This window comes from Aspergillus fumigatus, chromosome 3, assembly GCF_000002655.1.
Source record: "Aspergillus fumigatus Af293 chromosome 3, whole genome shotgun sequence".
Taxonomy (NCBI): domain Eukaryota; kingdom Fungi; phylum Ascomycota; class Eurotiomycetes; order Eurotiales; family Aspergillaceae; genus Aspergillus; species Aspergillus fumigatus.
The window spans coordinates 3,703,558-3,728,871 of record NC_007196.1 but is presented as its reverse complement, the minus strand read 5'-3'; the positions used below and the strand labels follow the sequence as shown (position 1 = coordinate 3,728,871).

At 50.1% G+C, this 25,314-nt stretch overlaps 7 protein-coding genes across 7 annotated transcripts; 5 read left to right on the top strand and 2 right to left on the bottom strand.

Annotated features, from left to right (window-relative positions):
* Positions 1-8: 8 nt before the first annotated feature.
* On the top strand, positions 9-3,464 carry AFUA_3G14020 (Pal1 family protein). Its single transcript, XM_749129.2, has 4 exons — positions 9-1,244; positions 1,298-1,533; positions 1,603-2,029; positions 2,099-3,464. Exons 1-4 carry the CDS (start codon positions 1,169-1,171, stop codon positions 2,881-2,883), a joined length of 1,524 nt encoding a protein of 507 aa, XP_754222.2. The 5' UTR covers positions 9-1,168; the 3' UTR covers positions 2,884-3,464.
* Positions 3,465-3,488: 24 nt separating this feature from the next.
* Positions 3,489-6,926, bottom strand: AFUA_3G14010 (MCM DNA helicase complex subunit MCM2). The gene is made up of 5 exons (XM_749130.2): positions 6,829-6,926; positions 6,628-6,743; positions 4,268-6,567; positions 4,043-4,212; positions 3,489-3,974 (listed from the first exon to the last, which is right to left on the bottom strand). Exons 1-5 carry the CDS (start codon positions 6,831-6,833, stop codon positions 3,875-3,877), a joined length of 2,691 nt encoding a protein of 896 aa, XP_754223.1. The 5' UTR covers positions 6,834-6,926; the 3' UTR covers positions 3,489-3,874.
* Positions 6,927-6,966: 40 nt separating this feature from the next.
* AFUA_3G14000 (putative metaphase-anaphase transition protein (Mlo2)) lies at positions 6,967-9,186 on the top strand (the record flags this gene model as incomplete). Its single annotated transcript, XM_749131.2, has 4 exons — positions 6,967-7,541; positions 7,629-7,683; positions 7,741-9,124; positions 9,179-9,186. The coding sequence occupies exons 1-4, from the start codon at positions 7,426-7,428 to the stop codon at positions 9,184-9,186; spliced, it is 1,563 nt and encodes a 520-aa protein (XP_754224.2). The 5' UTR covers positions 6,967-7,425.
* Positions 9,187-9,569: 383 nt separating this feature from the next.
* ssn3 (cyclin-dependent serine/threonine protein kinase SSN3) lies at positions 9,570-12,055 on the bottom strand (the record flags this gene model as incomplete). Its single annotated transcript, XM_077804477.1, has 3 exons — positions 11,372-12,055; positions 10,688-10,847; positions 9,570-10,635 (listed from the first exon to the last, which is right to left on the bottom strand). The coding sequence occupies exons 1-3, from the start codon at positions 11,487-11,489 to the stop codon at positions 9,570-9,572; spliced, it is 1,344 nt and encodes a 447-aa protein (XP_077660627.1). The 5' UTR covers positions 11,490-12,055.
* Positions 12,056-12,115: 60 nt separating this feature from the next.
* On the top strand, positions 12,116-14,553 carry AFUA_3G13980 (putative MFS glucose transporter). The gene is made up of 2 exons (XM_749133.3): positions 12,116-12,510; positions 12,574-14,553. Exons 1-2 carry the CDS (start codon positions 12,412-12,414, stop codon positions 13,942-13,944), a joined length of 1,470 nt encoding a protein of 489 aa, XP_754226.2. The 5' UTR covers positions 12,116-12,411; the 3' UTR covers positions 13,945-14,553.
* Positions 14,554-14,604: 51 nt separating this feature from the next.
* Positions 14,605-19,326, top strand: AFUA_3G13970 (putative phosphatidylserine decarboxylase Psd2). The gene is made up of 7 exons (XM_749134.3): positions 14,605-15,564; positions 15,654-15,698; positions 15,759-15,974; positions 16,032-16,452; positions 16,502-17,995; positions 18,053-18,804; positions 18,886-19,326. Exons 1-7 carry the CDS (start codon positions 15,421-15,423, stop codon positions 19,045-19,047), a joined length of 3,234 nt encoding a protein of 1,077 aa, XP_754227.2. The 5' UTR covers positions 14,605-15,420; the 3' UTR covers positions 19,048-19,326.
* A 132-nt stretch (positions 19,327-19,458) lies between these two features.
* AFUA_3G13950 (Mis12-Mtw1 family protein) lies at positions 19,459-22,308 on the top strand. Its single transcript, XM_001481582.2, has 5 exons — positions 19,459-20,184; positions 20,302-20,892; positions 20,949-21,113; positions 21,162-21,330; positions 21,383-22,308. The coding sequence occupies exons 1-5, from the start codon at positions 19,947-19,949 to the stop codon at positions 21,987-21,989; spliced, it is 1,770 nt and encodes a 589-aa protein (XP_001481632.1). The 5' UTR covers positions 19,459-19,946; the 3' UTR covers positions 21,990-22,308.
* The last annotated feature ends 3,006 nt before the right edge of the window (positions 22,309-25,314 follow it).

Sequence of the window (25,314 nt, the reverse complement as noted above, 5' to 3'; positions counted from 1 at the left end):
GTGCTCTAGGTATCTAAAACTGACCATAATGAATCAACTCCTGCCGTCGATCCGCGGCTAATCTCAGCTGTCCCTTATCTCCAAGGGTAGTCCTCTTCTGGCATACAGTCTCTTTAATCAGATATTCGTGCGTTTATACATCTGGCAGAATATGTTCTGACACTTCCTGCTTGGACTTGACTCAAGAGGCCATTTAATTCCCCTTTCTGTACTGATTATCATTGTCAACATTGTCATCATCCATCTACTCTTCTGGTCCGCACAGGTCTCACCCGCCCACTTTCCCGTCCTTTTCCTCTCACACCCCCCTCCCCCCTTTAACGAACGACGATCAATGAGCCCGCCGTCTTCTTTTCTTCTGTCCCAGAATCAATTGATAACCAATAATTATTGTCCAAGCGATATTCCATCTTTCTCCTTTTGTGTCTTAGTCACACTCTTTTTTTCCCTGTTCCTCCAGCCAGTCGGTTACCTTAGAAGTTCGATCACTTTAAACCGTAGACCAGGGGCATCTTCTCTTAGTCAACCAACCACCCTTCACTTTCACTCTTACTTACTTCTACTTCCTCCTTTTCTTCCCCTAGTCCAAAACACTACTTCTTTCTCCTGCGCTTGCTAAATTCTCCGAATCTGCTTTTTCTACTGAGGAAATCTGAAAAAGCAAAGGATCTCCTACCGTCCTACGTACACAGCATAGACTAACAACGTCTTCCTCCTGTCTCCAATCATCTACCAACGCCCCTCTTCCCGTCCCTCCCAATCAAACTACGTATCGATTCAGTTCAACCCCCTGACCGTCCTCTGGCGGATACCAATATCGTTGTTTCAGCAACTCCTCGGCGCTGGGACAGTCCAGTCTTTACATGCGCTCTCAACCATTTGATCGACCTTAATCTTCTCTCTAGGATCCTGTTTTATGAGCACAGTCGTGAGCTCCCCAATCACCTCGTTCATCTCGATCTTTTCTCGATTTCGATTGCGTGTACTCCAAAGATGAACGCCCATCAGCACCCTCCAACCCTGTCATATCCTTATCCACCTGGCGTTTCGCTGGGCCCGGCAGGTGCGTCAGCCCTTACTATTTTGAGTGTTGCAAATCCTGATCCTTTTTCGTCGCCGGTGATCCATTTGCGTTTCTCTGGTGTTTCATATCTGGCGGGCCCTGTTGATGGCTCGAGAGCTCTGTCCTTTAATCATCATCTTATATCTTAACGTTGCGTCGCTTGCCTTCTTATTTTATTTTGGTCTGTTATCCTCGCGACGATTTCTCTTACTGACGGTAATCTTGGTGAACTAGACGGTCAGATTTCACCTCGCCTGGCTGTCAACCTAGGCTCCAATAACCCTTTCAGAAACCGCGCCCTGTCTCCTGCCGGTTCTGCTACATCTGGATCCCGACCGCCGCGACCGACCTCTACGAATCCTTTCCTCGACGATACCGATAGCCTCTCTTCTCCACGGTCGGCTCCGGTGGGAACTCTGTTCTCACCTGTGGAACAGCAGGACATGACCTCCAACACACGGGAGCTTTTCGTACGTTTGTCTTATTCGCTTGGCGGTTTCTCTGGACCTATCTAACACTTTGTGCTCCTTGACCTGCAGGAGAACCTCAGTCTGAACTCTCAGCCCCAGAGCAACGGTTACCGACCAGCTCCACCCCCTCCCACCAATGGCTTCACAACAGCACCATCAAACTCCCGTACACCTGGCCCGCCGAGGGAGCGCTCAGACGGTGAAGCAAAGGATCCCTTTGACATATTCGCAGATCCGCCCAATTTGACAAAGACAACGAGTCGCACGGGTCAGAGGCGGGATGGGGAACGTGAAAGACGGCCCCGCCGCAACTCAGAGTCCTCTATCATGGACCGACCGAAACCTATGGATTCTGATGAAGAGAAGCGTCGACGAGAGAGACGGCGACGTGAGCGGGAAGCTCGTCATCGCGATGGAAAATCTCGGTCTAAGAGGACCAACTACCAGTTGGATATTATCGATAAACTGGATGTGACCAGTATTTACGGTACGGGAAGTAAGCTATGCCCGCTGAACGCATTTTAGATCAGAAAAGGGTAAAATTCATACTAATCACCTGTACTAGTGTTCCATCACGATGGTCCTTTCGATGCCTGCAACCCTCACCGCAACCGCAAAGGGTCGCGCACCGCTCCCATGCAGGCCTTCCCCAAGGACTCTCCCAACATGGCGCTGGGAGGTTCTGGACCCGTCAACAAGAATATCAACCTTGACCAATTTCACGGTACGATGGAGGAAGGGTTCAATGATTACAGCTCAACGGGTGCTGCAAGAAGCGGGGAGGCCGTGAGCTTCGACCCGAAATCACGCATCGAACCCATTCATGGAGCAGAAAGTATGGGCCTTGGTACAAGCACTTTCCTTGAGGGAGCGCCAGCAAGTCGTGCTGCGATGCAGCGTCGCGCGAGCGAGAATGAGAACCAACTCTCCCAGAACGGAGGTCTTCAGCGGAAGAAGAGTCTTGCTCAAAGACTACGAGGCATCAATAAGCCGCAAGGCGGACGGATGGCCTCCCCCGACGCCTCCTATAATCCTCCACTCAGCTCCAGCCACTCTGGGCCGCTTCGAGCGAACGAGAAGAACCCATTCTTCCAAGATTATGATGACGCTTGGGACAAGAAAGGCGCTCGGATCAACACCGCTGAGGAATCACGGTCAGGCATTGAAGGCGGCCGTGCACGGTCTTCCAGTAGCCCCAAACAGAGCACCAACCTCGAAAGAAGGTTCACCAATGAACGTTCGAATACCGGGGGTGAAGATGGGAAGAGCGGAGGCGGCGGCGGCGGCTTCATCAACAGAATGAAGAGTTTGCGGAAGCCCCGGCCCGAGCGGCGGATCAGCAATGACTGAGTTGCTTGGCCTCGAACCGGCGTTCTCGGAAATTTGCCTTTTTCTGTTCGTTTTTTTTCCTTTTCTGCTCCACGGGCTGTGTCGATCCGATGAATCCGATCGGGAAGCAACGGATTGAAGGACGCTTGGACGCGTGTGTGCCGGACTCGCCGGGATGTCCTCCATACCGATACTATCTATCTATAGTATGCGAGTATCATAAGCTCTTGCCGTGATGCCGATGATATTCGGACATCTTTGTACCGCATCGTAGCGGGGACGCCGCTTGGCATATTGACATGCCATAACATTTATACCTCTAAACATTCTGCTGAGGTTTTCTACCAGCAATATGGGGATACGATCTGTACAAGCTTGTGAACAGTGGCCTAGTGTCGTTCTGCTCAAGGGGAGGCCTGCGTGGGGTGCAAAAGGAGTGGCGTTTGTTAGGATTGGAACCGGATCTGCGATGCTGCATTGCCGGGATGGGCTCTCGCCTATTTGTTTCACATCGTAGCTTTTTAACCTGTATCGCTCTATCACGAGCGTCATGTCATTTCACTAGATTCAGTCATGCGTCATACAGCGTACATTGATAGGTACTTTGTGTCTGTATTCAATTCACTACTCAACCTTCCAAGATCTACATAGTGCACGCGTTTTACTCAATATCACCCAGATTTGGACTTTTGAAATAATCCAAATAGAGACAAACATATTTCTATATCAGATTTTGATAGCAAGTATTAGGAAATATACACAGGACAAAACGCCCACATTGAGCCCATTCCATAAACCAAACCCAAATCCTGTTGAAGACAAAGCCCATGCGTATCCAGCTTCAAGACGACAGACAGGGCATGTGACTTGCCGAAAAAGCATGAGGGAAGCGAAGCGAGGATTATGCAAGGTTGTGATCGTGACGGAGAAATTAAATAAAATCGGAATGAGGAAAAGACATGATCATCATGAGTGTGAGCATAAGCACGAGCACCATTAGATATCCCTATGCCTACGCCCGTGTGGCTTGACTAGGGCGAAGGGCGTAGGGGTTTGGAGCGGGGATACCAGCTCGCCGCTTCGACTGGGGCTTGGGTCTGGAGAGTGTGTATCTATTGAGTCGGGGTTAGATCGCTGCCTTCAATGTAAAATGGAAGGAGCCGCTAGGGAAAGGACTTACTTGGCGAATGCCCTGGAGAGGGCCTTCTTGCAACTGATCTTCTGGCTGCCGATGAAGGACTCGACCGTTACGGCGATGGCGCGGTCTATGTCCTGCGCAGAGCAGTACTCAGACAGACGCATCTTGCAGAAGGCTTCGGCGATTCGCATGATTGCTTCCAGGTGACGCACCTAATTGTGGTTAGTGCGATAGTTTGAAAGAAGACCATGTTAGAAAACCACCTACAGTAATGGGATAGGCACCAGTGGCCAGAGACTCGCGTCTCATGTCGGCGAAGAGTCGCGCGACCTTGTCCTGATCAATCTGGTAGAGCTTCGGGTGGCATTTCTCGCGCGCGTACAGGATGTACTTCCGCAGGAGCTCCTGGGGGATCTCGCCCTCCTTCTCTTCTTCCGCCTTGCGCTGGGCTGCCTCACGCTTGGCGATCTCTTCGGGAGTTGGGGGCAAGCGGTTGCCGTGCTTATCTAGGCGATAGCCTTCCTCGTCGATCCGGTTGCCCTCCGAATCGACCAAGTTGCCGTCCTGGTCCCTGAGAGGCCGGGTGGGGTTGGCTCGGTGGTGAGACTCGATGACAAAGTTGGCTAGACGCTCGTCTTCATTTGGGTCGACCGTGTCCCGCACGACGCAGAGAATATCGAAACGCGAAAGGATGGGCTCTGTGAGCTCAACATTTTGGGAGAACGGAATTGTGCTGTTGTAGCGCCCACCAATAGGGTTGGCGGCTGCCACCACAGCACAACGGGCTTGTAAGGTGGTAACAATACCAGCCTTGGAGATAGAAATAGTCTGCTGCTCCATGGCTTCGTGGATCGAAGTCCGGTCCTGATCGTTCATCTTATCGAATTCATCGATCAAGCATGTGCCCCGATCTGCGAGCACCAAAGCTCCTCCTTCCAGAGTCCATTCGCTGGTTAAAGGATCGCGACGTACGCTGGCTGTAAGACCAACAGCACTTGCGCCTTGACCGGTTGCAAAGACCGCTCGGTGGGCAGTCTTTTCAACGTACTTCAGCACCTGCGACTTAGCTGTACCAGGGTCACCCAGAAGAAGTACGTTGATGTCTCCACGGATGGCCATCTTGCCTTGTGCCTCCTTGCTCACACCACCGAAAAGCGAGAGAGCGACAGCGGTCTTCACGTCCTGGTGCCCGTAAATGCTAGGCGCGATAGAGCGCACGATCTTATCAACAATATCGGGGTCCCTGGACAAGGCACGAATCTGGCGCTCGTCTTCTTCGGTTAAGTGGAAACCAGCCAGCTGGTCGTGCGACTTCACAATATGGTTCGCCTCGATGATTGTGGCAAAGACAGGGAAGCCGTTCTTGTTATTAAGCTGAGCGTCGTAACTGTTCCGGTAGATACCAGTGACCTCGATCTCATCACCTGGTTTGGCAGAATCGATGAGATCTGCAAGTAAGACGACTTCGCGCTGACGCGGCAGTCGTCCGGCGGGCACAGAGCCTGGGGATTCTTGCAACGTGAGCTTTTGGTAATTCCGGTACACGGTCTTCTCGGAGTTGATAGTAAACGGCCCCTTCGACTGGCAGTTTTGACAGTAAGAGATCTTGACCTCCGCGCTCGCCTCCTGCTGGAAAGGTCCCAATGTGATATTGCACTTCTGGCAAATGAACATGACATATTTCAATTGCGGGAAGACACCGGTCCGGCGGGTGACAACGCCACTGACGCGGACAAGGCAGTTCAGATGTTGCTGGCGCAGCTGCCGTAATGTGTAGACGATCGGAAGGTCCGAGATTCGTACATGAATCTCCTTGTGAATATCTTGGTATTGAGGGTAGTGAAAGAGTGTGACATCAAGCGCAACTTGGTCAAAGACTTTGAGGACTTCAGTCGGTTCATTCGCAAGGAAATAAGAAAGAGCGGCCTTGGTGGAACTCAAGTGAACATAGGAGACCTCAAGTGATGCAGAGTTCACCTCACCAAGTGTTTTAATCTTGTGTCCGTAGACTGACTGACCAGCTTGGTCGGTGAACTCTGTGAGGAAAGCCTTGAATTCTCGATAGATCGAGCGCAGAACTTGTGGCTGCAGCACCCAATCAGTGATGTTGGCCGCCTTTACATCAGCTAACTCCTCCAGGGAGAGCTCTTCCATGGCGTCGTCGCCCATTTCGATATCCTCACGATCCTCATCGTAATGATGTCTTCGCCGCCTAGGTTGGCGAGTGAGGTCCATATCACCTTCATCATCATCCTGCAAAAAAGCAGCGGGCATGCGGCGGCGACGCTCGAGCTCGCGATCTCTTCGGTTCAAGCGAGCTTCCAGCTGGCGACGAGTTGCAATGTCAAGTTCTTCATGGTCTCCATCATCGTCAATGTATTCGCCTTCATAACGGTCGTTTCCAACATCTCGGTAATCTCGTTCAAAGTTGTCTCCAAACAGGTCGATTCCATCTTCATCCTCTGCCATTTCATCAATATCGTCAATATCACCCAGAAGCTCTGCTTCTTCATCTCTTTCGATGTCGTCTTCATCTAAGGGAAGCATAGGAGGAGAGGAGGGAGGAGCTAGAAAAAATCAGCCATCTACATCCTCACTTTCAACTTTTTAGAGCAATGGCAACTTACGACTTGAGGGAGGAGCAACAGACGACGCTTCATCATCAGGCTCTCTGGATCTTTTGCGTCGGTTCAATCTCCCCAAGCCGCGATTAGCAGCCGATGTGCTGGGTCGAAGTGGTGAACTGCCATGGAATTGATTAGACCTCTGGGAAAGAATGCAGAGCCCTCCTCAGCCAACAAGGCAAATGTGCAGGTTAAAGTACATACCTCATTTTGTGTAATCTTCAGCCTGGCACTCAAGGGTGAATAGGACAGACTGAATTGGCTATGTCCACAGAAGTTGCGGGGATAACAGACACTTCTTTACAGTAGTGGGAGAGGAGCAAAGGGAGAAAAGCATTCTTGGCGGTGTTGGTGCTGGTGCGCGGAAAACGACGCGTCAAGGCGCGACTCCCACGCGTCAGATTCAATTAAGTCCTACTCGGGTAATACTCTTGCCCCATTCGTACGTCGGTGCTTTGAAAGGTTGGTGTAAAGCTGGTCGGTGTTACTGACTATACGTTGTACCACCACCTCATAATTAAGAAGACTTGGAAAACCAAATTCGTTCTATTGACCATATCCACGGCTGACAATCTTTCTGGTCTTCTCGTCCAAGGAGTCAATGCCGTCCGCGAAATCCTGAACTTCTGAACATTACAAGCAGTGAAGGTTGGTGCAAACAGAACAAACATCTTATGCACCCGCGTCGCGTCGAATCTTGATAGGACTTGGTCGTATACTCTTCAATCTGAGACTTTGCATGATATATCTTGTGTCCTGTTTCAGTGACCTGTTGGCCTAATAACAAGAGCGACAGCGATAATGAGCGCATCTGAACATGTTGAGCCCTCAGCCGGCGCCGACCAGCACAAGAACTCTCAAGATGCTGGTAAGCGGAGAGAGAGTTTCAGCTCTCAGAACTCGCAAACAGCCAAAGAGTAAGAAGCCTACTCTTGAATTATACGATGGTTATCATAAGCAATTCGAAGAATATGCTGCTGTTTATTGACACGTGATGTCCGTAGATTCATCGAATCGCAAATGCGTCTTGAGGCCGCCGCCCGCGAGATCCTACCATACGTGAGTCGGTCTCCTTCCCATCGCGACAACAAGCGACGCTCATCTGACGATGTCTAGTCCTTTGACGCCTGCACACAAGCCCTAGGACCTCTGCGACAGACTCTGTTTGCCTGCCTCACATGCAACCCTCCCTCCGATAAGCCAGATGCAGCACACACTTCCGCAGGCGTCTGCTATTCCTGCTCTATCGCTTGCCACGGCGAGCATACACTCGTCGAGCTATTCAGTAAGAGAAACTTTGTCTGCGACTGTGGAACAACGCGCGTGTCGTCCGGCCTACCCTGTACGCTTCGAAATGACCCTGAGACCGGTGCAAAGGTAGTTCGGGCTCAGGAGCCAGCGCCAGAGAACAAATACAACCACAATTTTCAAAACAAGTTCTGCGGCTGCGGTGAGGACTACAATGCTTTTGAAGAGAAGGGAACAATGTTCCAGTGTCTTGGGCTAGGTACGGTCGAAACCGGTGGTTGTGGTGAGGATTGGTGGCATCCGGAGTGCCTGATCGGCTTACCAAGGAACTGGTATAAGAAAGCGAAAGCTGCGACAGATGATGTCGAAGCCGCGAAGGAGGATGAAAACGACGATGAGGATACACCTCTGCCCCCCGGATTCCCGGCTGAAGATGACTTCGAAACATTCTTGTGTTACAAGTGTGTCGAATCAAATCCGTGGTTGAAGCGATATGCAGGAACTCCAGGGTTCCTTCCAGCAGTCTACAAGGATGGCGGTCTGTCAAAAGTCTCCGAAGAGGAGCGCACAGGCGCAGACCCTTTGAATGCGTCTTCTAATCAATTGGCCAACACCAAGAAACGTAAGGCCGATGAGGATGACACGACAGAGGCAAAGGAGACAGTCGAACTAGCTGCAAAGCGGACAAAATCAGAAGTCGATGGCGAACAAAGCTTTACAGAATCAAAATCAGAGACTACCCAGGCCGAACCCGCCAAACCCAAGCACGAATCCCTACCTAACCCACCCCCATCCGGAACATTCTCCCTTTTCCTCAAAGAAGACTTCCGCGAGCACTTCTGCCGCTGCCCAGAATGTTACCCCAACCTAGCCAAATACCCTCAACTCCGTGAAGAGGAGGAAACATATGAGCCCCCTCTCTCGGAGGATGGCGATGCCAACGGCGGAGGCAGCACCGGAACGGGCAGCATCTACGAGCGCGGCGAGGCAGCCCTTAGTAACATCGACCGTGTCCGGGCTATCGAGGGTGCAATGGTGTACAACCACCTCCGTGATAAAGTGAAGGAGTTCCTAAAACCCTTTGCGGAGTCCGGCACGGCGGTCAGTGCGGAGGATATTAAGGCCTACTTTGAGAAATTGCGTGGCGATGAGAAGCCGATCAAGGATGCTGCTGCTGGTCAGGCCTCCGCTTCTTCCGGGAATGGAGGCAATGAGAAGGACGAGGGAGGAGATGGTCGGAAAGAACAAAGTGGTATGTTACGCTTGAGAATATATGTTGCCTCAGGCCTTTTCTGATTTTTAGCAGGTTATTGAAATTACGCGTCTTTTCAGCTCAAACTTGACATCATTTCTATTTTACGAAATGCAATAATGAAATGGACATAGGAATGGGAACCGGTGATGGCGTTGGGCTTTCATTAGGCGTTTAGGGACGGAAGGAATGGATGAAAATTTGTACATCAAAGGCACCTATTTCATTTGCAATCTAAGTCTAATTACTACCATGCACGGTTCGAACTGTAATTGGCCAATGATTGCGCCTGAGACAATGACCAATTCGGCGCAAACGCAACGATATTGTAGCTGCAAAAGAAAGCCCCTAGACACCAATCCATGCATTAAATGGTCTATGAGAAGGATCCTAAACGCCAGTCACATGCTTAGGCTCGAATACCGGAAGAGAATATATATGCAAATCACTCTTTAAGCCGCTTTGCAGCCCTACCCATGAGGCTATCGTCTGGCAGCCCGCTCCGCTTGGTGCCGGGTAAACTGCCGGAGCGAATGTCGTTGTCATCCTGAGTGACTCGGCGATGGGGATATTTGCCCTCGTAGCCCGCGAAACAATTAGCCGTGACTGGTGTACCTGTGGTGAAATACGGGTGCTCCAACGCCTCCCGGGCTGAGATCCTTTTGGTAGGGTCGTATTCGAGCAGCCGCGATAGTAAGTCGAACCCTTCGGCGCCTGGCGTGCCTGCCGCAGACCCTGGGGAATACCCATTATTCTTCAGACAACTTTGGTACCATCCTTCCAGATTGCACTGTCTGTTGATGTATCCTCTCGACATTGCTAACGACTGGAGTTGGGAAAATTCAGGCATCGATACGAGACCGGGCCATGTTTCCTTTCTAGGCAAGCCCATGATGTCAATAATCTTCATCATCTGGTTGCGCTGGAATGGGACGGTCTTTTTGCTGTCCATCTTAGCTTCCTCTCCTTTGAAGATGGGTCTGAGAGAGAGCAGTTCCGCGAATATGCAGCCAACTGCCCAAAGATCCACCGCCGGCGTGTAGTGCCGGCTGCCCATTAATAGCTCAGGAGCACGATACCAGATCGTGACGACAACCTTGTCTCCGGAATAAAGAGAGTTGAGCGGCTTGTAAAATAGACGCGCAAGGCCCAGGTCTCCAATGCGCACCGCACCGCTCGAAGTCACTAGAATGTTTGCCGGCTTCAAATCTCGATGCAACACCCAATTCGTGTGAAGGTATAGGAGGCCATTCAGCAGCTGAAACAGTATCGACTTGATCATCGGTGCCGGAATGGCATGTCTTTGCGGCTGAGTGTGGTGATGTATGATCTGAAGCAGATCATGCTCAGTGTACTCGAATACCATGAAGATACATTTGTCTTCCAGGATGATCTCTGCCAGTTGCACTACGTTGGGGTGATCTAATTCAGAGCACAAAGCCATCTCCCGGATTGCCGATTGCGAGAGACCTGTGTACTGGATGATTTCACCCTCCTTGTCGGGCTTGAATCTTATTTGGTCAGCCACTATAGGAAAAAAATAAAGGGGGGAATTCGACTCACTTCTTGATCGCATATTCGCCTTTCCGGCCATCTTTTCCGATGGCTTTGTAGACGCGACCATAAGTACCACTGCTGATGAAGCCGACGATGTGATACTTGTCACGGACCCGTACTTTGCTGGTATACCCAGATCCCGAGGGTCTCTTGGAGTCTAGACTTTCTTTGAACAAAGAGTCAGCATGTTGAAGAAACCCGGGTGTTTAGAGTGTATATGCTTGGGGGGGACTCCAGTTAATTCCTTTGCTATAGCAAAGAACAGGGGTATATAAAAAGGAGACAAATAAGTCAAATGGTGGAAAGTCTCGCCGCAGATAGATAACCTCATTGAACAAGGCCCTACAGCAAATGATGACAGGCAAAACACTGGGGCAGCTTAGAGGGAGATTACCACGTGGATAGAACCCGCCGATGGAGTTAAAAAATGGGAAGTTTCTTCCAAACATGATGGGCAAGATACAAAGAAGCCGCAGTGGAGCTCCACAAGCTCAAGGACTTTTTGATCTTTTCATCTGCAACAAAAGCTTGAAATCTCTCCCAGAAGACAGCAGCACATGGAAGGATTCCGAAAGGGTAAGACGAAAGTAGAAGACGGAGAAGATGAACATTCAAGAGAGTCGAGTGGCAAGGAGAAGAAATCGATGTACTGTGTAAAATAGGTGACAATATGATATTAACCGGTATTACCATCAACAGCGGCCTGTAAATTCCTTTTTAAAGACAGACTTTGGCTGACACTGGCCGCAGCGGACCGAGAGGATGCAGTTAATGGACCAGATGACGAAGGCTGGTTTGTCAGACTCATGGATGGAGAGATTGGTGTGGAATAGCGAAAGGGCCCGTAAGGTGGAGGTCCGGAGGTATCTTTCGGTAACCGTTCAACGGGGGTGGATATAGTAGGGTGCTAGGATTTCCTCATCGAAATCCACGGTCGCAGTAGAGGCATGGACAGTGCACTGTTAAGATTCTTGACAGCCTGTCTCCACAACTACTAGAAACGATTGCATGCAGAAACGATGATGAGGTTGGGTTTGGATAGACAAACAGCAATGGCAGTTGAGTATGTTGACGATGCAATTGAGTGATCAGTCTGGTCTCTTTCTCGATCGTCCCTGAATTTCCCCCTCTTTTGTTAGTCAGCATGGACATGTTGCTCTTTCGCACAAATCACACTCTCTCCACGAGGGATACAGTTAGGAGGATGATGAATCTACTTTCTTTATGACTATTAGCTGTATGTCTCAATTGGCTTGCATAATTCCATGGTAGTATCTTTGACCACTTTTATTGCTGATATGTATCATCGTTTGACAAATTGCTGGATCCCGTGTTATTACTCCAGCATCTGCGCAGACATATTTTGGCGCTGCTAATCTCGGAACATAAATTTAATGTCATCAACTTCAATAGGCTGGCCGTATGACTTCTCTTCTTGTACTCCGTAGACTGTGGACCATGTTTGGCTAGACAGTGTCCATGAACTGAATCAGCACGGAGTTTCCTTATCCCGGCAGCAGTCTAAGCTCCCACGGCACCCTTCAATGTCATCTGCGGCCAACCAATACGTACTATGGGTAGTAGGGTCAGAATACTCTCAGCTTCAATCTCAGCAATACAATGATTCGATCTTATTAACTGGATTTCTATCTCCTGGCTTTTTGAATCTCGATCAAGCTATATGATTCGGATCAATATCCACTCCGACAGACCAACAGACCTGTAGCATCATGAGTCCCAGTGGTCTGACCCGTTCCAGGGTCACAGGGTACCTGATCTATCTGGTTTTTGTTGTCACACTGGGCCCGCTTCAATTTGGCTATCATCTGGTTTGTGGAGAGCGCTCTTGGATTGCTTGACTCCTGGCCGTTACTTACCCGGAACTGAAACAGGCCGAGCTTAATGCCCCCCAAGCTGTTATTACGTGCGAGCGAAAAAGCATCCATTCTACCGCTTCAGCATTGTTCAGAACTCTGCCTCAATGTATTCCAATGAATCCTTCCCAATTCGGTCTGGTGTCCTCCATATACACCCTTGGCGGTCTGCTAGGTGCCCTGCTGGCAGGGCCAGTTTCCACCAAACATGGGCGACTATTCGCCTTGCGAGCTACAACGATTTTCTTTATTCTGGGCCCGGCAGCCGAAACCTTTGCGCCAGGTATACCGATCTTGAGTGTCGGTAGGTTGCTGAGTGGTGTTGGTGCGGGCGCTGCTATTGTCGTTGGTCCAATTTATATATCCGAAATTGCCCCGCCCAACGCCAAAGGTTTCTTCGGCGCCTTTACGCAGATTATGACCAATGTAGGTATCCTATTTACCCAGACGCTCGGCTACTTTTTCAGCAAAGGAAATCAATGGAGGGCCATACTTGCCGTAGCTGGGTTGCTCGGGGGTTCGGAACTCCTTGGTTTATTCTTCGTATCGGAAAGCCCCACTTGGCTGGCTGAGCATCAACAGGCAAACCTGGCCAGGCATGTGCTGCAAAGGATTCGCGGGAAAGGTTCAGATATTGAAGAGGAGATTGAAGGATGGAAGAGCTCTGAGAGGCCCACAGGACCGGAGGAGGAGTCACTGCTCACCCCTCCTTCTGGCAACTTGCCCCCTAAGCAACCTCCAGTTACGATCCTGCAAGCTGTGACAGATCCATACTACCGTCCGGCCATCGTTGCTGTCATCGGAGTCATGGTGGCTCAACAGTTCACCGGCATCAACAGTATCATCATGTATAGTGTCTCGCTTCTGCAAAGTCTCCTTCCCACGGGAGCGGCTTTACTGACTGTGATGATTTCCGCCCTCAACCTGGTCATTACCCTTGCGTGCTCACCTTTACCCGATAAGATTGGCCGAAAGACCTGCTTGCTTCTGAGCATCTCCGGCATGGGGTGCAACTCCGTCTTGCTTGCGTTTGGAATCTATTTCAATCAAAAAATTTTGTCCGCGATAGCAGCTTTGTTATTTGTGGCCAGCTTCGCTGTTGGATTAGGACCGGTACCTTTTATCTTAGCCTCTGAACTAGTCGGTCCCGAGGCTGTGGGTGCGACGCAAAGCTGGGCGCTGGCGGCCAACTGGACCGCCACGTTCATCGTGGCTCAATTCTTCCCCGTGCTCAATGACGCATTGGGCGGCCGTGGTAAGATCTACTGGATCTTCGCGGTATTGGCTTGCCTTCTTGGGAGCTTCATCTACCGATGGGTGCCTGAGACCAAGGGCAAGGCTAATGCCGACGAGGTCTGGGGAAGAGAAGACTCAAGACGGAGAGACTAATGCCTTCTGTTTCATCTAATGTGGTCGTTGCCTTTTGAGTACGCTTTTACTTTAGCAAAGAATCGTAGCCTGACATCCGCACACCCTTCATTGTAATGCACTGGCTCGGAACGGACCGAGGCAATGTGTAGGCTGAAATTACTCGCGTCATAGGAAAATCGTCCGCATTTAGTTCTCTTGGTTACGAAGTAGCACTGCTGCAAGCCTATTCAGCTCCTTTGGGTTTGGCGCGATAACCCCGCTTTATGACGCCTCAACTGTGCTGAGATCCCTTTGGGATGGCTACATACAGGTGGGGTCGAACATGATCAAAAGATATACTATGTACTGCATAGTACGGAGTAAAGACCAAATGTGGTGCGTAGTGTCATCCTGATAGGAATAACTCCACTGAGCCAGAGAAACTGTATGGTACCTACCCCCCACTGATCCGATCCGCCACTGATCAACGAGGGGGAAAGTGGAAGTCGGTCTCTTGGATGAAAGAGGTGGGCTAGTCATGCAAAGAGACGTCAAGCGACTCGAGTATGTTGCAGCATGCATAGGAGGAACATCCGAAGGTTTCCCTCTCTACTCCATATAGATTAAAGATGAGATATGGTAGAGAAGTAGGCAGCCATATTCAAGAATAGCCTCAGATTCTGATTGCCCGACAGCAAAGGTCGTGGTGGGGACCGGACTTGTGATTGCCCAGTGCTTGTTGCGCCGACGGTGGATCAATGTTTGATCTTCCCACAACTCTTCTTTCTGTCACTTTCTATCATTTGCCTGTTTGTTGTCTGACCTTGACACCTTGAAGCGTAGGATTCTCACCACAAATAACGGCAATTGTAAATTGTTTCTTCTAGAGAGTCAATTTTTATAATTGTGCATATTATTCTGTAGAGATCCCTCATTCTACGCCCCAGTGAGACGGTCAGCTAAAGAAGGCTCAAGCCCCCACCAAGAAAACAAAAATATAGTACTATCCGTGCTAATAGTCTTGGTGCTTGTTGTTCTCTCTCTTAATTTGAGGTACGGAGTAGTGGTGTATTTATCCCCTATTAAAGTTCCCATCAGCTTTCATTCTTCTGTCTTTTCTTCACGCATTCATCTTGAACCCTTAGATTAAGCTCGTAAGAACTTCAATTGCATTGTCGTCACGATTTTCATTCATATTCTTCCTTCGCAATCTATTGTGGACTTTGTGGTGGCTCCCGTTTCTTGGTGTGAACGGAACTCTGATCGACCCGACCAGATCTTAGATCATTACGGATTCGACCACACTGAGACAACCTCCAGTCGGTGGGCGGTCCTGGAACCACCCATTCACGATTCATTATATCGTCATTCTTTCTACGATCAGTACCTGTTATTATTGCAACAACATACTAGACATCATCACTTTTCTCAGACATTAGAATATTCTTGGGGCTGAAGCGACGTGTCCTCCGGCTGCCATCTTAAGCAGCTCCCCCGTAATTTCCGCCGTCCACCATGGTGCGGCTACCATTGCCTCAACGTCTCAGCTCTCATCTCAGCGTGAAGAGCAATGCTTCGACTCCTGGTCAGAGCAGAAGCACAAGTCCGATGAGAACAACTGAGGCAAGGCCTCTGGTTCTCAAGGTTTCTGCAATTAAAGTGAGCAGACCTCTTCCCTGCCCGGAACTTCCGCTGAGCTCCGTGGAATGACAATTCTGGAGGCTAACTTCTCAATTTGAACACATCAGGGTAGAAATCTTGCAGCTAAAGACCGAGGTGGAACCAGTGATCCGGTGAGCTTTATCAATGAAATACGAAAACTGAGGACAGGGCTGATCAGAGTGCGTATTTAGTATCTAGTTGTCACACTCGGAGACTCAAGACAATCGACCCCAACGATACCGAAGACGTTGAATCCGGAATGGAACGTGACTTTCGAGATGCCGGTAGTTGGTGTACCGTTGCTGGAGTGTATCTGCTGGGACCATGACAGATTCGGGAAAGATTACTTGGGCGAGTTCGACATTCCCCTTGAAGACATCTTCGCCGATGGCGAAATCAATCAGCCGGTGAGTAAGGAGAATATATTGGCTTAGACCATGGCCGCCAGCTGATCGTCTGTCAAGCCAAAATGGTACACACTCAAATCGAAGCGGAAGACGGCCAAGAAGAAGGACAGCACCGTCTCTGGAGAGATCCTCCTTCAGTTTGCGCTGATCGACCCGTCGAACGCATCGGCACCCCCGACTGAGATCTACCAAAGGTTCCGGAGCTTGGTCTGCTCTAGTGAGGAAGATGATGACCTTCCGCCAGTCCCAACAAATGAGTCGGATGAAGCCGACAGGGACGAGGAGACCTCGGATGAGACTGATGACCTGACGAAACCGGAGATTGTGGAAAAGAGGAGAAAACGACTCCGGCTCGCTCGCTTGAAACGGAAATCACTAGCAGCTCGAGCGTATCAGTTTTCTGGAGTGGGTAACGGAGTCCAGGGTATCGTGTTCATGGAGATTGTGCAGGTAACAGATCTTCCGCCGGAACGGAACGGTATGTCACTCGACCTCCATAGTTTAAGGCGGTTGCTGATCTAGATAAGTGACACGTACTTCCTTTGACATGGATCCATTTGTCGTGACCTCGCTTGGACGGAAAACTCTCAGAACTCCAGTCGTTCGTCACAACCTCAATCCGGTCTACAACGAGAAGATGGTCTTCCAAGTCATGAAACATGAACAGTCATACACGATGAGCTTTACTGTTATGGACCGAGATAAGTTTTCCGGCAATGATTTTGTTGCATCGGCTGGGTTTCCACTACAGACCTTGATCCAGGCTGCTCCTGAGGCAGATCCGGAAACGGGGCTCTATCGGCTCCGGGATCCATCACTAAGCCCAACAGGTTCCGATACAAGCACTGTCGGTAAATCAGGAGCTAAGTCTGGTGTCAGCCCTTCACCGTCGACTCACAGTCTTTCAAAAATGTCACGGCCCGGTTTAAGGAGGTCGAGAAGCTCTGCTGCCTCACTGTCTACCCAGTCTCAATCAGAGCAGCCATCTACCTCTCCACCCACTAGCGTCCCGGAAGGAAGAGAAAGCAGCAGCAATATTTCGAGTGCTCCAACAGGTATTGCAGGCGAAGTGGGCCAGATGGACTCGCATGACTTTCAAGTGTACAAGATCCCTTTGACACTAAAGAACAAGGAACGGTGGGAAGACAAGCACTCTCCAGAGATTATTGTGAAAGCAAAATATATGCCCTACCGTGCGCTTCGTCAGCAATTCTGGAGACTTATGCTCAAACAATATGACGCTGATGACAGTGGTCGAATCGACAAGGTCGAGTTGACAACGATGCTTGACACTCTTGGCTCGACCCTGAAAGAGTCTACGATTGACAGTTTCTTCCGGCGGTTCAGTTCTGGAAACGAGCCGGTTGAGACTGTGGATTTGAGTTTCGACCAAGTTGTGATGTGTCTGGAGGATACACTACAGGCGCTGCAAAAGGCCCCGATGGCCAGTGACAACATGCAGTCTCTTACCCCATCCTCAAATGGCAGTCAAAGAAGCGAAGAACAGTCCGACGGCGACGAGTACCCTGTGGAGACGAGCAAAACACTGCCCGCTAATACTGACCCTGGCACAACATCCGTACCGACATTAGGCCAGGAAGAGCAACAACCCACGAGCGAGGAAGATCTCCATCCCGATGATCTGGGTGATGAGCGGGGTGAAGAGCATGTTATTGAGATTCGGGAATGTCCTCTCTGCCATCAACCGCGACTCTCGAAGCGCTCCGATGCGGACATTATCACCCACATTGCTACATGCGCAAGTCAAGACTGGCGACAAGTCGACAATCTTGTGATGGGTGGCTTTGTCACTTCCAGCCAGGCGCAACGCAAGTGGTACTCCAAAGTCATCACAAAGATATCTTACGGTGGTTACAAGCTAGGCGCAAACTCCGCCAATATTCTTGTTCAAGATCGAATTACAGGGCAGATCAACGAGGAGCGAATGAGTGTTTATGTGCGCCTTGGTATTCGGCTCCTTTACAGAGGCCTCAAGAGCCGGGAAATGGAGAAGAAGCGAAGTAAGTTACTGTCAAACGAAAAGCACCCCGAAGACTTGAAGGTTGACCAATTTACAGTTCGTAAGATCCTCAAGTCGCTGAGCATTAAGCAAGGCAAGAAATATGATGATCCAGCTTCCGCAGCTCAGATCCGGGACTTTATCAACTTCCATCAGCTTGACTTGTCAGAGGTTCTGCTACCTCTTGACCAATTCAAAACGTTCAATGAGTTCTTTTACCGACAATTGAAGCCTGGCGCACGCCCTTGTTCAGCTCCAAATGAGCCGAGGATCATCGTGTCGCCTGCTGACTGCCGATCTGTTGTTTTTGACCGCATCGACGAGGCGACCAGTATTTGGGTCAAGGGCAGGGAGTTTTCCGTGGAGAGGCTTCTCGGCAATGCGTACCCGGAGGATGCTCCGCGCTATAAGAATGGAGCCTTGGGAATTTTCCGCCTGGCTCCTCAGGACTACCACCGCTTCCATATTCCTGTTGACGGTGTTATGGGTACCCCCAAGACCATCGAGGGCGAGTACTACACAGTGAACCCGATGGCGATCCGTTCTGCACTGGATGTGTACGGTGAAAACGTAAGAATTCTTGTACCAATCGACTCGATCGCCCACGGCCGGGTCATGGTGGTCTGTGTAGGGGCCATGATGGTCGGAAGCACGGTGATCACTCGAAAGGCAGGCGAGAAGGTCACTCGTGGCGAAGAGCTTGGATACTTCAAGTTTGGCGGAAGTACTGTGCTGCTCCTCTTTGAGGAAGGCGTGATGAAGTTTGATAAAGACCTGGTTGATAACTCTAGGGGTGCTTTGGAGACTTTGGTGAGCACAATCAATCCCCTTTGCTGATTCCTAATTTTTCTATTGTCGCCTCTCGCTAATCTTGAGATCCGCCGTTTTCAGATCCGAGTGGGAATGTCTGTTGGTCACAGCCCTGAAATCCCTCAGTTCGAGCCCGACATGCCCAAGCCAACAGAAGAGGTCAGCCTTGAGGAGAAGCAGGACGCCAAACGTAGAATAGAGGGCAGCCTGGCTCCTCCCACCCATGCTTTGGCATTGCAATGATCAATGTGCCTCTCCTTCAAGATTTTCAACTTGAGATACTTGAGAGCGATTGCAAGTATCATCTTTAAAGAGGCCTGGGGCCTATCATCTCAGCATTCACGAGCATCTGAAGTCCTCTGTCTGGCAGAGTTTGTACATGTTGAATAGTGTTGCAATGGACATAAAAAGACGCAGCCAGGGGAGTCTCAGACAGCGCATCAATTAGTTCCGTGACGTACATAGATAACTCATACCTTTTAAAACCATCTCATTCAACAATAAAGTATTTTTAACTTGCGATTGTTAGTATTCATGACATTCTCCAAAGTGTTCCTCAGTTGGGAGGAAGTGTCGCTCCCAAAACAGCTTAGCGCCGTCCTCCACGCGCCAACTACCAAAACAACCGCGTGCTGTAGCGACTTGCAAGAGCAAAACCCCGTCACCCCGACGCCGATGCTGATGCTCCAGCTGCGCAAGCACGCATTTGCAACTTTCTCCAGACAGTCAATGAAGCCGGTCTATTCTGCTTGACAGCCGCCGTCAATCGCGAACATACGGCGAGGGGCCGATAGAATTGCGACCGACACATTCCAACAAACCCAGAAACACCGCCCTGCGACCGGGCATTCGCTCCAGATCTCAGTCAATTCAGCAAGTGAACCTGTTTTCGAGCTTAGTCGGATACCAAATTGAATTAAATCGAACCCATCGTCGTCTCGTTGCGCTGCCGCCGGTGGGAAGGTTAGCGGAGGTCAAACAAACAACGCACGAATTACATTACACGCGCGGGGTGGGACTTAGATTCGAGTCTCATCGACTTTGGTGCATCAGGCGCTGGAGCAGTGCCTCACACTACGGAAGAGACAGGACCTAGTCCGATCACTTCCATACCCACGTCAATATACGACCCCGGCCCTGTCATGACCGTCACGGTTCTCGCCGCTCCCAAGACCAAGACCGAGACCAGAACGAAAGAACGCGAACCGCTACGGGAGATTGATATGGCTGCGTCCCAGGCGCAGACGCGTTCGGCGTCTGGCGGCGCGAGCGGGAGTGCCAGGGGGAGGGGCGGACGATCAAGCGCGCGACTGAATAAAGGACAGGAACAGGGGGGGGAGGAGGTTAATATGAATGGCGTGTGGGGGAAAAGGAAGGCTGGTGAGTGATTTCAGTTTGCGCGCGTTGGGCTGGCTGGGGTGGCCTGGGAGTTGGTTTTTGGTGAATGAGGGGTTTGCGGGTGTTTCTGCTAACATTTTCTTTTTATTCCGCTATTAGTGGCATATGATGAGGATATTGAGGGATTTCAATTTACACGACTGCCCAGCAAGAAACTGAGGTCATCGGTTGATGCTGCACCAGAAAACCTAAACCTGAACCCTATCCCTGAGGTACCACCACAGCAATCGCCTAGGCGAGGTCGACCGCCGAAGAAGAAGAAGAAGAAGACAGAAACGGTGCCGGAAGAATCTGCGGGGCACACGGAGAAGAGCGCGGAAATGACAAGCAAAAGGCAGACGCGACGGAGGAGATCCCCGGTTACAGAGCCAGAACCGCAACCGCAGAGTGTCACACGTTCATCGGCGCGGAAGCGTGAGGAGGCCGAATCTGTGCCCAAGGAGAAAAAGCGACGAAAAGGCAGACCGAGCAAGACGGAAGTCGAGGCGAGGAACGGCTTTGTGTCGCCTGAACCACAGCAGTCCAGTACTGCGAAGATTGCGCTGCCTCTAGCCGATACGCCTGTGATCCAGCGGAACAAGGAGATGCGAAAAGAGGCCAAATCGGAAAAAGGAGGGAAGGGGAGGCGGAGTAGCCTGGGGATGAGAGGAAGGAGGGCCAGTTCACTGATTGATTCTGGGGCATCTAACGGTACGAATGGTCTTGTTGAATTTGCAATGGAGACTGCTGTACTGACTACCTTCCAGCGTTGCCTCACAAAGAGGTCGACACAGCCGATTTCTACAAACATATTGCAGATGGGCTCCCAGAACCGCGGAGGATGAGACAGCTTCTGACTTGGTGCGCGACACGAGCAATGGGAGATAAACCTACAGGAGCGCGGCCAGAAGATGCCAGTGCTCGTCTAGCTGGTATTTTATTCAGGTTCATTCCAAAAAGGTCAGGCTAACGTGGAGTAGCTCGAGTAATACAAGAAGAACTCCTCAAAGACTTTTCAACGAAATCCGAGCTCTCGAATTGGTTTGGACGCGAGGATGTGAATCCACCTGCTGTTGTGGTGAAGAAACCGAACCCGAAAAACATCCAAAACGCGGACAAGATCAAGGAGCTTGAGGAGCAAATACAGAGGTATGTTGCTAGACAAAGTTTGGAGGACGCATGAGTAACACACGAGAAACAGGTTGCAAAGAGAAAGGCATTCCCTGAATGAACTTTTACGACCCCCATCTATTCCACGACTAAAACTTGAATCCAAGCAACCGTCAGATACATCTCAGGATCAGGGCTCATCACAAGCCGAAACGGCCGGCCAGCCGGCTCGATCGCCATTGTCGTTAGAGCCAAAAGCAATAGATACCTCGTTATTAGATCCTTCGCAGCAGGAGATTTATGCCATGTTGAATCCCGACACAGCAAAGGCACGACGAAAATCGCAATCGCAAGAGCCATTGACCACTACGCAATCGAGTCATCTACCTCCAATGCCGCCATCTGTTGTAGCGGGCCGTCTATCCCGAGTGGCATCAGGCTTGGCACCAACTCTGGACTCGTTCGCAGCCGGCGTGCACGACATCGAGCTATATCGCTCGATGTCAGATGCAGTCTCGACACGGGTACTACGCATCTGTGCAGAACGACTGGAAGAGCGCGATGCCAGGAACGCGATGAGGCGACTTGCAATTGAGGGAGGCGAAGCCGAAGGCAGACGTGTTATGCTCCGGCACGGAAGACCAAGGGAGGATCTGGGAATCATTCTCGGGGCTCTCAGCCGGGTGGAGCGACGGTGATCAATTGTTTGTCCGTCAAACCACTCGTTCAGTATCGTCCAGGAGGGTTCCTGAACGATAATTTTCAATTTTCAAGTCTATGTATAGTCGAGCTGCCACGAGCAGGGCAGTCACTTTCTATTTTTTTTTGGTTGGTTGGGATGCAAGCAATGGAGTTGAGGTGTTATGATTTGATTGATTGCGGATGATGGACACGATGCTGTATAGTCCTGCGACTACAAGAACAAGTACAACATAGTGCGCTTAGCGCAGTTGACTCGACACATGAACATTACCTTTGACTACGTCAATTGCAAGTAGTTGTTCTAGAACACCAGCACCCCTGCGTTATCGCCACAGGATTGAAATATATATATGCAGCATAATCTACCTGATACGGCAGAGTATATCGCAGGTGTAGTGATTCACTATGCCACCTCCATGCAGGCAGTGTTTACTCCTTTAGAATAGTGAGGATACTAGCAATTGCGATGCCACAGTATTAATACAATTCTAGCGGACTTTCATAGCATGCGCCCTAGACACCGTATCTCCATGTGTATTTCTAGCGCACACATAGTATCCATATTAACAGTTAATGGCTTCCGTCATTGGGGCCAGACTCAGCTAAGGCTTCATTGGGCAGCAATCCCAATCCATCACGTCTGGTCTTGGTCTTCCTGTATCTATATTTCGTCATGTAATGTAGATGGTGTGAGGTCCAAGCTTGGTGCTACATAAGTAGTAAACGCCACTCTACGTAGTAGGAGACATATTAGTAAAGTCGGGTAGTCAGGCCCGTTCGGCTTGACCGATCCTCCGGCTTGTTTTCACCCGTTGGATGAAGTGGTCTAACCCTCCGAGGACCCAATAAAGCTGAGGATGCACAAAGATATCTCATACAGGTGCTATTCCACGTGTGGAGTGGCGGTCATGCGGTGTATCTTTATTAATATATATATATATCTTTATTTCTATCGTCTCTCCGGGCCAGGGAGTCATATTCATATGGCTTGTCATGAAAGTAATTCTTAGATATGAGTATTTTATGTGCCAGAACTATTATTGTATGGACTATGGAGTATCTCTACTATAGCCTGTCTTCTAGAACACTGCGAACAGTGTGGTGCGGGTCTGGTCTAGTCTGCCATGTGATGATCATATTTTTCTTGCTAATCTTCCGAATTTGCTGCTAGCAGTACTCCGTAAGCAGTTAGCAATCAGCTAGACAAGTGATAAGATCTTCCATCCGCATGACCAGAGGAACAGAGCCTATGGGGCAGGCGAAGATCTAGAAGTGCCGATGACTGGATAAGGCTCGCAGCACTCGCTTGACCTGCTGTATTGACTCTCAGAATACTCTGTGTACCTAGACTATAGCTACCATAGAGGCTAGCACTAGCAGCACGGGGTACAGTGGATCTGACCGCCGACTTCCCTCCACGGATGTTGCTGAATGCAGCGAAGTGCTGGCTGTTTTCTAGAGTGCAGCATGCCACGGAAAAGAAATTTGCTGTTATTTGTATCAAGGTACGGAGTAAGTTTAACTAGATACTTACGCGCTTATGATGAATATGTCTTACTCCTGGATAATCAGGGAGACTGGGCAATTTAAGCTCTTTAGCAGTCACCAATCATCTCCTCACGCCGAGGATTTTCTCATATCACCCGAGAGCTCGGATCCACCACCCAATCCAGAAATAGCAGTTTCGTAAGTTCTCTTCCTTACGCTCCTATCTACTTCATCATGTCAACAGCCGGCATTTACCTCTCATACCCATTTCAATCAATGACAATAAGGACAACCGGTACCTTGTCATATTCGCTTTGTCGCACGCAGTGACCACATCTCCGTATCCGTTCGGGTCGGAAGCGATACATCCCCGGTGTGACTCTGTCACAGTCCTCCTTCCCTTGCCGCCGTTTCTCCCTTGACACGGCAGCAATGGAATGAGGATCAAATATTGGTCCCTGCGTCTGCGCAGGTGGTACAGTCATCCTCGGCAACCGTCCTCCTGGTGATACTCCATGGTACCGGCTTGAGCTGACATCATGCACACGTCGCGGTGAGGATGGGGGCGTGAATTGCCAAGGTATTGTCTTTCCAACGTGTTTTAAGACACCGAGTAAGAGAGTGCATATGATCTAGCTACTGCGTAAATCGAAGCGGAAGAAAGCGCAAGAAAGTCGCTGTCAAACTCCTCAAACAGGAAAAAGGATCAGACCTATCTACCTCCCTCCTAAGAGGCCGTGTAACACCCCGCCGCGCAATCATCCGGAAGTTGAGGCAGGGTGCATCCCGTTGACATCATTAAAGGGGCTCAGGCTGCAGTCTTAGTGTTGCCTGGAGCAAACATCGCAGCTGGAATCGCACAGATTAGGTTCTTTCGTCAGGTTTCTGGGACTCAGGAGCGAGAGCCTTGCGTCGACTGCGTACGAATTAGATGCTTGTTAGTGGAGCTGGTATCATGGTCGATCCTTCGGAGGGTTGGCAGCAAGCCACTTCCGGGAGAGAAGTATGGAGTCTGCTGAGGTTGATCCAACGCCTTGGGAGGCGTACGGACGTTTCACTTTGTTTTGGAAACCATTTATAGGAGTAACCATTCTTGAAACTCCTTGGAGTGGAGATTGGGCATTGGTATACTTAGTAGTCTTAACTTCAGTGCTACTATGGTTACCATTACTACTTGAGCTATCGACAGAAAAAACAAAAAAGTCAAAGCTCCTTCCATGCCAAAAACTACTAGAGATGGATGATCATCAGGGGGCTACTGCCAAAGGGTTGGACTGCAGCAGTCGGGAGGATGTGCTGGGCTGATTCATAACTCTCTGCATTATTTTATCTAAGATATTATTTGACATGCAGCTGCAGCAAGCCAGCACCACCACTTACTCTGGACCTCACTTGTCCATGTGAAGAATGAAGATCTCAGTTTGGTCATTCCTGACATCTCCCGAAGCTTCGTAATCTTCATGCCTTCTTATCAGTCATCACTTGGTATCATGCATAGAACTCATACCTAGTGTTTACCTGTAAGGTTTCCAGGGACCTTAGAAGTCAAGACCTGATGCTATGAGTCTATGGTTGGGCCCCACTATTGCAACCCCTCGCGCCCCACTTGCGAAGAACTGAACTCTCGCCTCCTGTCGATGATGTCCAATGTCCATCTGTCTTTCTTGATCATCCTCAAGCTTGGAGATTTATTTTCTCACTTGCCTCACCCTATCACAGTCAACCCTTGGCTTCCTATCGGCCATCGGGTTGCCGAATGATTGACGTGACGGCAACAACGCTTCCCATTCGTACACTCCCATTGTTTCCTTCCCAAGAACCACGGATTGTCCT